This window comes from Diorhabda carinulata, chromosome 9 (genome assembly GCF_026250575.1).
Source record: "Diorhabda carinulata isolate Delta chromosome 9, icDioCari1.1, whole genome shotgun sequence".
NCBI classification, from domain to species: domain Eukaryota; kingdom Metazoa; phylum Arthropoda; class Insecta; order Coleoptera; family Chrysomelidae; genus Diorhabda; species Diorhabda carinulata.
The window spans coordinates 829783-843758 of NC_079468.1; the positions used below are offsets into that span (position 1 = coordinate 829783).

The 13976-nt window shown below is 30.8% G+C and overlaps 1 protein-coding gene across 3 annotated transcripts in view; it reads right to left on the reverse strand.

Annotated features, from left to right (window-relative positions):
- The window catches only part of LOC130898153 (lachesin), a 114310-nt gene extending 110389 nt beyond the window's left edge, over nucleotides 1-3921 (reverse strand). For 2 of the 3 annotated variants that reach the window (XM_057807226.1, XM_057807225.1), the window contains exon 1: nucleotides 3787-3921. In XM_057807226.1, the coding sequence (XP_057663209.1) occupies nucleotides 3787-3859 (73 nt within the window). In that variant the 5' untranslated portion in view covers nucleotides 3860-3921. The remainder of the gene's footprint in view (nucleotides 1-3786) is intronic. The other variant, XM_057807227.1, reaches the window with a different exon arrangement.
- Between the last annotated feature and the right edge of the window lie 10055 nt (nucleotides 3922-13976).

Sequence of the window (13976 nt, forward strand, 5' to 3'; positions counted from 1 at the left end):
ACGGTCTACAACTTTTGTATTCACACTTTTTTCACATAACCTCAAAATTCGTCTGAAAAATTCAAATAAAAAACTATAATTCTTTGTTTTCTACGTACGTTTCTAAACAGCTAGTTACAAAAAGTCCACTCTGTATATTCTGAGTAGTAAACTTTAGCTGCGTTTCAAGGTTAGACACGTTAACAAGACAAAAAGGATTAAGATAAGGAGGGGGATTAAACCGACGGCGAAAAAGAAAAACCAAAAATCATTTTTGGAGGGATTTGCTGATGAAAAATAGAATGAAGACGAAAATTACCAAATGAATAAACATTTAGAAGACAAATATTTACAACGAGTGCAATATCTAGGAGTTGAACTAACAGAATTGAATATACCGGTGAAGTTTAATATAAAGGGTTTTCCAATAATAGGTGTTATTTTGAACAGCCCGCTATTTCGGTAAATGTCACTTTTGAAGCTGTCATTTTTTGACATTTGACAAGTAGAAACTACGCCATTAATGGAAGTGCGTTCAACAATGCATTGAAATCATTAAAATTCACTTTAAAAATGGTGAAAGTTTGGCAGAGACGGTTCGGTCTTATCAAACACAAAATTATGAATCTCTCTCTCAAAAAAAGCTTCATTGTTAGAGCTTTCAATACGTTTAATTAAATCCGTGCGACCAATTCATGCGGCAAACAAAAATCGAGTTTTATTCTATTTCGAGGCATTTTCGAATGATTCCTAACTGTTAAATGTTTAATGCCCAGTGAATCAGCGATATCTTGACAGCTTACATGTCGATCTATCTCGAACAATTGGAGAATTTTACGGTTATTTCAGGGAGAGACACAAAATTTTCATCACGGAAACGCACACATCGTAAACACCATAAATTTCTCTGCATTTCGATGCAGCAACCTAAAAAAAAAGTTTGTTGTTTCATCAAGAAAATGCACCAGCTCAAACATCCGTTATAGCAATGACCAAAATTGATGAATTACAGTTTGATTTGGTACCCCATGCACCATAATCGCCAGATTTAGCTCCAGCGGATTATTTTCTGTTCCCATACTTGAAAAAATGGTTCGATTGGTCAAAGATGGGTATTTTGAGGAGCTTGACGATTCTTATTATTATAAAAAGGGTATCGAAAGTCTTTGGTGCTAAAATATATTTTTTTCCATCCTCTTATCGCTTGAAGAAAAACAACTTTTTTCTTCCAACATAAAAAGTACCTTTTAATAGGTTATTGAGCTCATTTTAAGAAAAAGTATCAGGATTTGATGATTTTCAACAAATATAAAAGTTGTTTTCTACTCGGGAAGAAAGTACAGTTTGATCCTCGCTGAGATTGCTACACAGCTTGATGAAAAACTAGTTTGGAACATCTTATGAATGAGGATAAGATATTTCCATTTATGGCAATGGTTTTTGTTGATAATCCCTTTAGTCGTATAAAGAAAACACCAAAATAAATTACGAAAATAACAGGATAAAATTTGAAATGATGTTTACAGATAAACTTAAACTAATATCTAATTTTTTTTTATTTTATCGACCATAGATACGAAATAACTGAACTAAAAAATAATTACTTGTATGCCAAGACTGAAAGTAGTATTTCAGCCGAGGCGCACACAATATTTTTTAGACGACGCAAATCTAAAACTACTCCAATAATTTTGTTTTGTTTCTTGTTTTATTGAACTTTTCCAGATTTTAGATTTTTCTGAAAAATGAGCACTACGTTTTCTGATGGGCTTTTCGCCTTTTTCTGGTCACAGCACTTCATACAGAAATTGTACTGTTTTCATCCGGCAACGAATTAAGAACGACCGCCGATGTTTTCTTTTTCATCATCATTCATTGTTATTTCATTAATTTAGACAAAACTTCGGATAAAACAAATAATATCAGAAAATTCAAAATTTAAGGTTATGCAAAATCATCGAAATGAAACTGTCAACTGTCAACTGTTAAAGTTGTGTACTCCGGAGCGTTCCGAAATTGTTTTGCAGTACGGAACTGTCATTTTCATTACACGGAACACTAAAAACGCAACTTTCGGTATGTAAATGAATACAGAACGAACAATTTCCAGATGGCGTCGAATAAAAAACGATTTATTTGAAAAAAATCGGTAAATTATGTTACGTAAACACTCAGTATATCATTATTAAGTATTTTTATTTGACATAATATTGTTTAAAAGTTTCTCCAATACGTCAATTCGGCTAAAAATCCAAATTTATTCCGTTGAATTTGTTTATTTAATGTAATTTAGACAAAATTTCGATTAAAACAAATAATTTCAGAAAATTCAAAATTTAAGGTTATGCAAAATCATCGAAATGAAACTGTCAACTGTCAACTGTTAAAGTTGTGTACTCCGGAGCGGTCCGAAAGTGTTTTGCAGTACGGAACTGTCACTTTCATTACACGGAACACTCAAAACGCAACTAAACAAATACAGAACGAACAATTTCCAGATGGCGTCGAATAAAAAACGATTTATTTGAAAAAAATCGGTAAATTATGTTACGTAAACACTCAGTATATCATTATTAATTATTTTTATTTGATATAATTTTGTTTAAAAGTTTCTCCGATTCGTCAAATCGGCTAAAAATCCAAATATATTCCGTTGAATTTGTTTATTTAATGTAATTTAGACAAAACTTCGATTAAAACAAATAATTTCAGAAAATTCAAAATTTAAGGTTATGCAAAATCATCGAAATGAAACTGTCAACTGTCAACTGTTAAAGTTGTGTAGTCCGGAGCGTTCAGAAATTGTTTTGCAGTACGGAACTGTCATTTTCATTACACGGAACACTCAAAACGCAACTAAACAAATACAGAACGAACAATTTCCAGATGGCGTCGAATAAAAAACGATTTATTTGAAAAAAATCGGTAAATTATGTTACGTAAACGCTCAGTATATCATTATAAATTATTTTTATTTGATATAATTTTGTTTAAAAGTTTCTCCGATTCGTCAAATCGGCTAAAAATCCAAATATATTCCGTTGAATTTGTTTATTTAATGTAATTTAGACAAAACTTCGATTAAAACAAATAATTTCAGAAAATTCAAAATTTAAGGTTATGCAAAATCATCGAACTGAAACTGTCAACCGTCAACTGCTAAAGTTGTGTACTCCGGAGCGTTCCGAAAGTGTTTTGCAGTACGAAACTGTCATTTTCATTACATGGAACACTAAAAACGTAGCTTTCGGTATGTAAATGAATACAGAACGAACAATTTCCAGATGGCGTCGACTAAAAAGTTTTTTTCCAGTTCTGTGTAATTAAAATCATTCAAAACAAGTAATAGTTCCAAAAAAAAACAATTTTCTTGAAACTTATTTGTCTAGAAGTTCGTATAAACGTTTTCGTGGTAAAAACCGTAGATTCAAAAGAATTTATTGAAAAAAATTGTTATAGAATGACAAAAATTCAAAATAAAAGATGTTTATTATGAAAAAATTGAGTGATATTCCAGAAATTTCACCAAAAGTGAGAAAATATGAGAAAATTTCAATTCAATAGATTCCATACAAGTTGCTATCTGATTAATTTTGAATTGAGTTCAAAAATTAATCATTTCACTATAAATAATTCATTAGAAAACATTATTATTATAAACACAAATCGTATTTTTTTAATCCGCAGACATAAATAAAGTTTATACAAAGTGGTAAAGCAGAAATTTTCCATTTCTAAAATTGCTTACAACTAATTAACGTGCATACACTAAGAAATTATTAGGGTGATTGGATTAAATGCTCATACCTAAGGGTGAAGTTGTCGTAAAAGTCACCATCGCGAGTATGAGAAACACCACATTCCACCGTACCTGCTCCATAGAGTTGTACGAAAAGCCCCTGCCGCATGTCGACTGAGGCCAAAAACAGCGCGTCTCGACGCCGACGGTGGTAGTATTTGGATCAGGAACTGCGCAAGCTTTGAATTTTGATTTCTTAAAAGGATATCTTACACTCTTATTAATTTACTATGATAGAACGCAGTCGGAACGCAAATTTCCACTCCTTTTTGCATACTTAATGTTCTCGGTATTTTTTTTTTCGAACTAGATACAGAGAAATCAACAGCAATCCAATCGAACTTCCCCACTGTTTTTCGAGGTATTTGGAAACGCAAAAAACAACGCAATAAAGAAAATAAAGCGAGGTTAACACGGTTTTGTCAAAAAAATATTGTTTTGTTAACCTAAATATATATTTGTACATCTATTTTATGTTTTTGAGTGTCCCTATCACGAATACATTCGAAAACTACTGAAATTCGCTGTTATTTTGATCATTTTTCCATATCTTATATTTTGAATACGAAAATGTGAAAATAATGATATAATATCAAGATAAGTGATATGAATACATTGATTAAGGGTTGAAAAACAAAAATAGGATCCTAAAGCATCATGCGGTTTTTATTTTAATCCTACAAATGTTTTTTTTAAGTTCAAACTTTTATTTTATTGAATTTCGACACTAAGGGGTTGTTTTTATCCCTCATAATAATTTGCAAATATTGACATAGGGTTTATTTTGAAGTGAAGGTTATAAAAAAACTCGATTCCAAAATTTTACGCAAATCCATGCTTAGAATTGACGGAATTCCGTGTTTGATAACGTATTTCAACCTTTGTTCACTGGACTAATATAATTTACGATACATTCTGTATTATAACAAAATTCTAAACGCCACAACTTTTATTTTATTGGATTTCGACAATAAGGGGTTGTTTTTATCTCTCACAATAATTTGCAAATATTGACATAGGGTTTATTTTGAAGTGAAGGTTAAAAAAAACTCGATTCCAAAATTTTACGCAAATCCATGCTCGAAATTGTTGGAATTCCGTGTTTGAAAACGTATTTTAACCCTTGTTCACTGGACTAATATAATTTACGATACATTCTGTATTATAACAAGATTCTAAACGCCACAACTTTTATTTTATAGAATTTCGACAATAAGGGGTTGTTTTTATCCCTCGCAATAATTTGCAAATATTGACATAGGGTTTATTTTGAAGTGAAGGTTAAAAAAAACTCGATTCCAAAATTTTACGCAAATCCATGCTCGAAATTGTTGGAATTCCGTGTTTGAAAACGTATTTTAACCTTTGTTCACTGGACTAATATAATTTACAATACATTCTGTATTATAACAAGATTCTAAACGCCACAACTTTTATTTTATTGAATTTCGACGATGAGGGGTTGTTTTTATCCCTCGCAATAATTTGCAAATATTGACATAGGGTATATTTTGAAGTGAAGGTCAAAAAAAACTCGATTCCAAAATTTTACGCAAATCCATGATCGAAATTGTTGGAATTCCGTGTTTGAAAACGTATTTTAACCTTTGTTCACTGGACTAATATAATTTACAATACATTCTGTATTATAACAAAATTCTAAACGCCACAACTTTTATTTTATTGAATTTCGACGATGAGGGGTTGTTTTTATCCCTCGCAATAATTTGCAAATATTGGTATAGGGTTTATTTTGAAGTGAAGGTTAAAAAAAACTCGATTCCAAAATTTTACGCAAATCCATGCTCGAAATTGTTGGAATTCCGTGTTTGAAAACGTATTTTAACCTTTGTTCACTGGACTAATATAATTTACGATACATTCTGTATTATAACAAAATTCTAAACGCCACAACTTTTATTTTATTGAATTTCGACGATGAGGGGTTGTTTTTATCCCTCATAATAATTTGCAAATATTGATATAGGATTTATTTTGAAGTGAAGGTTAAAAAAAACTCGATTCCAAAATTTTACGCAAATCCATGCTTAGAATTGACGGAATTCCGTGTTTGATAACGTATTTTAACCTTTGTTCACTGGACTAATATAATTTACGATACATTCTGTATTATAACAAAATTCTAAACGCCACAACTTTTATTTTATTGAATTTCGACAATAAGGGGTTGTTTTTATCCCTCGCAATAATTTGCAAATATTGATATAGGATTTATTTTGAAGTGAAGGTTAAAAAAAACTCGATTCCAAAATTTTACGCAAATCCATGCTCGAAATTGTTGGAATTCCGTGTTTGAAAACGTATTTTAACCTTTGTTCACTGGACTAATATAATTTACGATACATTCTGTATTATAACAAAATTCTAAACGCCACAACTTTTATTTTATTGAATTTCGACGATGAGGGGTTGTTTTTATCCCTCGCAATAATTTGCAAATATTGACATAGGGTATATTGTGAAGTGAAGGTTAAAAAAAACTCGATTCCAAAATTTTACGCAAATCCATGCTCGGAATTGTTGGAATTCCGTGTTTGAAAACGTATTTTAACCTTTGTTCACTGGACTAATATAATTTACAATACATTCTGTATTATAACAAGATTCTAAACGCCACAACTTTTATTTTATAGAATTTCGACAATAAGGGGTTGTTTTTATCCCTCGCAATAATTTGTGCATATAGACATAGGGTATATTTTGAAGTGAAGGTTAAAAAAAACTCGATTCCAAAATTTTACGCAAATCCATGCTCGAAATTGTTGGAATTCCGTGTTTGAAAACGTATTTTAACCTTTGTTCACTGGACTAATATAATTTACAATACATTCTGTATTATAACAAGATTCTAAACGCCACAACTTTTATTTTATAGAATTTCGACAATAAGGGGTTGTTTTTATCCCTCGCAATAATTTGCAAATATTGACATAGGGTTTATTTTGAAGTGAAGGTTAAAAAAAACTCGATTCCAAAATTTTACGCAAATCCATGCTCGGAATTGTTGGAATTCCGTGTTTGAAAACGTATTTTAACCTTTGTTCACTGGACTAATATAATTTACAATACATTCTGTATTATAACAAGATTCTAAACGCCACAACTTTTATTTTATAGAATTTCGACAATAAGGGGTTGTTTTTATCCCTCGCAATAATTTGTGCATATAGACATAGGGTATATTTTGAAGTGAAGGTTAAAAAAAACTCGATTCCAAAATTTTACGCAAATCCATGCTCGAAATTGTTGGAATTCCGTGTTTGAAAACGTATTTTAACCCTTGTTCACTGGACTAATATAATTTACGATACATTCTGTATTATAACAAGATTCTAAACGCCACAACTTTTATTTTATAGAATTTCGACAATAAGGGGTTGTTTTTATCCCTCGCAATAATTTGCAAATATTGACATAGGGTTTATTTTGAAGTGAAGGTTAAAAAAAACTCGATTCCAAAATTTTACGCAAATCCATGCTCGAAATTGTTGGAATTCCGTGTTTGAAAACGTATTTTAACCTTTGTTCACTGGACTAATATAATTTACAATACATTCTGTATTATAACAAGATTCTAAACGCCACAACTTTTATTTTATAGAATTTCGACAATAAGGGGTTGTTTTTATCCCTCGCAATAATTTGTGCATATAGACATAGGGTATATTTTGAAGTGAAGGTTAAAAAAAACTCGATTCCAAAATTTTACGCAAATCCATGCTCGAAATTGTTGGAATTCCGTGTTTGAAAACGTATTTTAACCTTTGTTCACTGGACTAATATAATTTACAATACATTCTGTATTATAACAAGATTCTAAACGCCACAACTTTTATTTTATAGAATTTCGACAATAAGGGGTTGTTTTTATCCCTCGCAATAATTTGCAAATATTGACATAGGGTATATTGTGAAGTGAAGGTTAAAAAAAACTCGATTCCAAAATTTTACGCAAATCCATGCTCGGAATTGTTGGAATTCCGTGTTTGAAAACGTATTTTAACCTTTGTTCACTGGACTAATATAATTTACAATACATTCTGTATTATAACAAGATTCTAAACGCCACAACTTTTATTTTATAGAATTTCGACAATAAGGGGTTGTTTTTATCCCTCGCAATAATTTGTGCATATAGACATAGGGTATATTTTGAAGTGAAGGTTAAAAAAAACTCGATTCCAAAATTTTACGCAAATCCATGCTCGAAATTGTTGGAATTCCGTGTTTGAAAACGTATTTTAACCTTTGTTCACTGGACTAATATAATTTACAATACATTCTGTATTATAACAAGATTCTAAACGCCACAACTTTTATTTTATAGAATTTCGACAATAAGGGGTTGTTTTTATCCCTCGCAATAATTTGCAAATATTGACATAGGGTTTATTTTGAAGTGAAGGTTAAAAAAAACTCGATTCCAAAATTTTACGCAAATCCATGCTCGAAATTGTTGGAATTCCGTGTTTGAAAACGTATTTTAACCTTTGTTCACTGGACTAATATAATTTACAATACATTCTGTATTATAACAAGATTCTAAACGCCACAACTTTTATTTTATAGAATTTCGACAATAAGGGGTTGTTTTTATCCCTCGCAATAATTTGCAAATATTGACATAGGGTATATTGTGAAGTGAAGGTTAAAAAAAACTCGATTCCAAAATTTTACGCAAATCCATGCTCGGAATTGTTGGAATTCCGTGTTTGAAAACGTATTTTAACCTTTGTTCACTGGACTAATATAATTTACAATACATTCTGTATTATAACAAGATTCTAAACGCCACAACTTTTATTTTATAGAATTTCGACAATAAGGGGTTGTTTTTATCCCTCGCAATAATTTGTGCATATAGACATAGGGTATATTTTGAAGTGAAGGTTAAAAAAAACTCGATTCCAAAATTTTACGCAAATCCATGCTCGAAATTGTTGGAATTCCGTGTTTGAAAACGTATTTTAACCTTTGTTCACTGGACTAATATAATTTACAATACATTCTGTATTATAACAAGATTCTAAACGCCACAACTTTTATTTTATAGAATTTCGACAATAAGGGGTTGTTTTTATCCCTCGCAATAATTTGCAAATATTGACATAGGGTTTATTTTGAAGTGAAGGTTAAAAAAAACTCGATTCCAAAATTTTACGCAAATCCATGCTCGAAATTGTTGGAATTCCGTGTTTGAAAACGTATTTTAACCTTTGTTCACTGGACTAATATAATTTACAATACATTCTGTATTATAACAAGATTCTAAACGCCACAACTTTTATTTTATAGAATTTCGACAATAAGGGGTTGTTTTTATCCCTCGCAATAATTTGCAAATATTGACATAGGGTATATTGTGAAGTGAAGGTTAAAAAAAACTCGATTCCAAAATTTTACGCAAATCCATGCTCGGAATTGTTGGAATTCCGTGTTTGAAAACGTATTTTAACCTTTGTTCACTGGACTAATATAATTTACAATACATTCTGTATTATAACAAGATTCTAAACGCCACAACTTTTATTTTATAGAATTTCGACAATAAGGGGTTGTTTTTATCCCTCGCAATAATTTGTGCATATAGACATAGGGTATATTTTGAAGTGAAGGTTAAAAAAAACTCGATTCCAAAATTTTACGCAAATCCATGCTCGAAATTGTTGGAATTCCGTGTTTGAAAACGTATTTTAACCTTTGTTCACTGGACTAATATAATTTACAATACATTCTGTATTATAACAAGATTCTAAACGCCACAACTTTTATTTTATAGAATTTCGACAATAAGGGGTTGTTTTTATCCCTCGCAATAATTTGCAAATATTGACATAGGGTTTATTTTGAAGTGAAGGTTAAAAAAAACTCGATTCCAAAATTTTACGCAAATCCATGCTCGAAATTGTTGGAATTCCGTGTTTGAAAACGTATTTTAACCTTTGTTCACTGGACTAATATAATTTACAATACATTCTGTATTATAACAAGATTCTAAACGCCACAACTTTTATTTTATAGAATTTCGACAATAAGGGGTTGTTTTTATCCCTCGCAATAATTTGCAAATATTGACATAGGGTATATTGTGAAGTGAAGGTTAAAAAAAACTCGATTCCAAAATTTTACGCAAATCCATGCTCGGAATTGTTGGAATTCCGTGTTTGAAAACGTATTTTAACCTTTGTTCACTGGACTAATATAATTTACAATACATTCTGTATTATAACAAGATTCTAAACGCCACAACTTTTATTTTATAGAATTTCGACAATAAGGGGTTGTTTTTATCCCTCGCAATAATTTGCAAATATTGACATAGGGTATATTGTGAAGTGAAGGTTAAAAAAAACTCGATTCCAAAATTTTACGCAAATCCATGCTCGGAATTGTTGGAATTCCGTGTTTGAAAACGTATTTTAACCTTTGTTCACTGGACTAATATAATTTACAATACATTCTGTATTATAACAAGATTCTAAACGCCACAACTTTTATTTTATAGAATTTCGACAATAAGGGGTTGTTTTTATCCCTCGCAATAATTTGTGCATATAGACATAGGGTATATTTTGAAGTGAAGGTTAAAAAAAACTCGATTCCAAAATTTTACGCAAATCCATGCTCGAAATTGTTGGAATTCCGTGTTTGAAAACGTATTTTAACCTTTGTTCACTGGACTAATATAATTTACAATACATTCTGTATTATAACAAGATTCTAAACGCCACAACTTTTATTTTATAGAATTTCGACAATAAGGGGTTGTTTTTATCCCTCGCAATAATTTGCAAATATTGACATAGGGTTTATTTTGAAGTGAAGGTTAAAAAAAACTCGATTCCAAAATTTTACGCAAATCCATGCTCGAAATTGTTGGAATTCCGTGTTTGAAAACGTATTTTAACCTTTGTTCACTGGACTAATATAATTTACAATACATTCTGTATTATAACAAGATTCTAAACGCCACAACTTTTATTTTATAGAATTTCGACAATAAGGGGTTGTTTTTATCCCTCGCAATAATTTGCAAATATTGACATAGGGTATATTGTGAAGTGAAGGTTAAAAAAAACTCGATTCCAAAATTTTACGCAAATCCATGCTCGGAATTGTTGGAATTCCGTGTTTGAAAACGTATTTTAACCTTTGTTCACTGGACTAATATAATTTACAATACATTCTGTATTATAACAAGATTCTAAACGCCACAACTTTTATTTTATAGAATTTCGACAATAAGGGGTTGTTTTTATCCCTCGCAATAATTTGTGCATATAGACATAGGGTATATTTTGAAGTGAAGGTTAAAAAAAACTCGATTCCAAAATTTTACGCAAATCCATGCTCGAAATTGTTGGAATTCCGTGTTTGAAAACGTATTTTAACCTTTGTTCACTGGACTAATATAATTTACAATACATTCTGTATTATAACAAGATTCTAAACGCCACAACTTTTATTTTATAGAATTTCGACAATAAGGGGTTGTTTTTATCCCTCGCAATAATTTGCAAATATTGACATAGGGTTTATTTTGAAGTGAAGGTTAAAAAAAACTCGATTCCAAAATTTTACGCAAATCCATGCTCGGAATTGTTGGAATTCCGTGTTTGAAAACGTATTTTAACCTTTGTTCACTGGACTAATATAATTTACAATACATTCTGTATTATAACAAGATTCTAAACGCCACAACTTTTATTTTATAGAATTTCGACAATAAGGGGTTGTTTTTATCCCTCGCAATAATTTGTGCATATAGACATAGGGTATATTTTGAAGTGAAGGTTAAAAAAAACTCGATTCCAAAATTTTACGCAAATCCATGCTCGAAATTGTTGGAATTCCGTGTTTGAAAACGTATTTTAACCCTTGTTCACTGGACTAATATAATTTACGATACATTCTGTATTATAACAAGATTCTAAACGCCACAACTTTTATTTTATAGAATTTCGACAATAAGGGGTTGTTTTTATCCCTCGCAATAATTTGCAAATATTGACATAGGGTTTATTTTGAAGTGAAGGTTAAAAAAAACTCGATTCCAAAATTTTACGCAAATCCATGCTCGAAATTGTTGGAATTCCGTGTTTGAAAACGTATTTTAACCTTTGTTCACTGGACTAATATAATTTACAATACATTCTGTATTATAACAAGATTCTAAACGCCACAACTTTTATTTTATAGAATTTCGACAATAAGGGGTTGTTTTTATCCCTCGCAATAATTTGTGCATATAGACATAGGGTATATTTTGAAGTGAAGGTTAAAAAAAACTCGATTCCAAAATTTTACGCAAATCCATGCTCGAAATTGTTGGAATTCCGTGTTTGAAAACGTATTTTAACCTTTGTTCACTGGACTAATATAATTTACGATACATTCTGTATTATAACAAAATTCTAAACGCCACAACTTTTATTTTATTGAATTTCGACAATAAGGGGTTGTTTTTATCCCTCGCAATAATTTGCAAATATTGATATAGGATTTATTTTGAAGTGAAGGTTAAAAAAAACTCGATTCCAAAATTTTACGCAAATCCATGCTCGAAATTGTTGGAATTCCGTGTTTGAAAACGTATTTTAACCTTTGTTCACTGGACTAATATAATTTACAATACATTCTGTATTATAACAAGATTCTAAACGCCACAACTTTTATTTTATTGAATTTCGACGATGAGGGGTTGTTTTTATCTCTCACAATAATTTGCAAATATTGACATAGGGTTTATTTTGAAGTGAAGGTTAAAAAAAACTCGATTCCAAAATTTTACGCAAATTCATGGTTAGAATTGAAAACGTATTTCAACCTTTGTTCACTGGACTAATATAATTCAGGATACGATACTGTATTGTACGAATATTCTAAAACCTTTTCGAATTCTTACGAATCACGAAACATCGAGAGTTTTATATCAAAAACAAGATATATACGCGATACTCTCGTTTTATTTTGCACCAATCTTCTTAAAACCCCCTCGATCTATCTCATATAAAAACAAACATCGATGCTCTCCATTTAGTAGTCTCACAATACAATGCTTTTACTCCTTTCACCTTCACCTCTCGTTCATCAACAACAGCCTCCCGTTTTTGTAACTCGAGTATAACATTCGCGTCAATGTTTCTCGGATCTACTGGTTTTGACAAGACAATATCCAGAACATAAACGATTTTCGATTCAAAAAATTGTCATATATTTTTGGTTTCATTCACGACGGTAACAATTTTTTATTCAGACTTGATTTTATCGTGATCGTTATCACTATAATCAGATATCGATCAGATGAAGATATCAAATTTCTTTTAAACACTCTGGTAAAACTTGTAGACGTCTAAACAGGCGGTTGATGCGTTCAAATCACAAGTACCCCAATCGGAATGGAGAAATTGATTCAAACGCATGCAAAAGGATATCCATGGAGAATATTTTGAAAAACGATGAATCCATATCCAATTAAATACATTTGTTTTTATTTGTCTATTCTAAAACTTAAGTGGCATCCCTCGTAATTACAAATTTCGATACGAATTTATGTCTTTAGTCAAAAAAAACATCAAAATAGTCCACAAATTGGTTGTATCTAATCGTAAATTGGAATTGCGTGAGATAATTGAGGCTCTAAACATATCAGATCGCAGTATATATGAAAAGAAAGTTTTTTTCAACTCACAGTCGATTAAAAACAACAATCATCATCATCCAAGTGGACTAAAGTCGGTGAACTAGGTACGAAGCGTCCGAGAGTCAGCTGGGAAGGTCGTGGCTTCAGTATTTTGGGATTTGTATGGAATATTGTTAATTAACTATCTCCAAAAGGGAGAAACAACCAATAAAGAATACAAAAAAACACTGTTTTCATCAAGACAATACACCGATTCATAAGTCTATGGAAACGATGGTTAAATTAATCGAAATACATTTCGAATTGCTTCTATATCAACCATATAGACCAGATCTGGTCCCAAATGACTTCTGATCTTAAAAAATTCAGCTCAAATCGAAGATCAAATACTGAAATTGAAGCTTTCTACAAGCACGACATCGAAAAATTAGAGAAGAGTTGGAATGATGGTATTTTTGGCAAAAAATGACAATGGATTCAAAACAATTTATGATGAGTGAAAAAAAAATACTGTAAAAGCTCAGCAATAGCTTC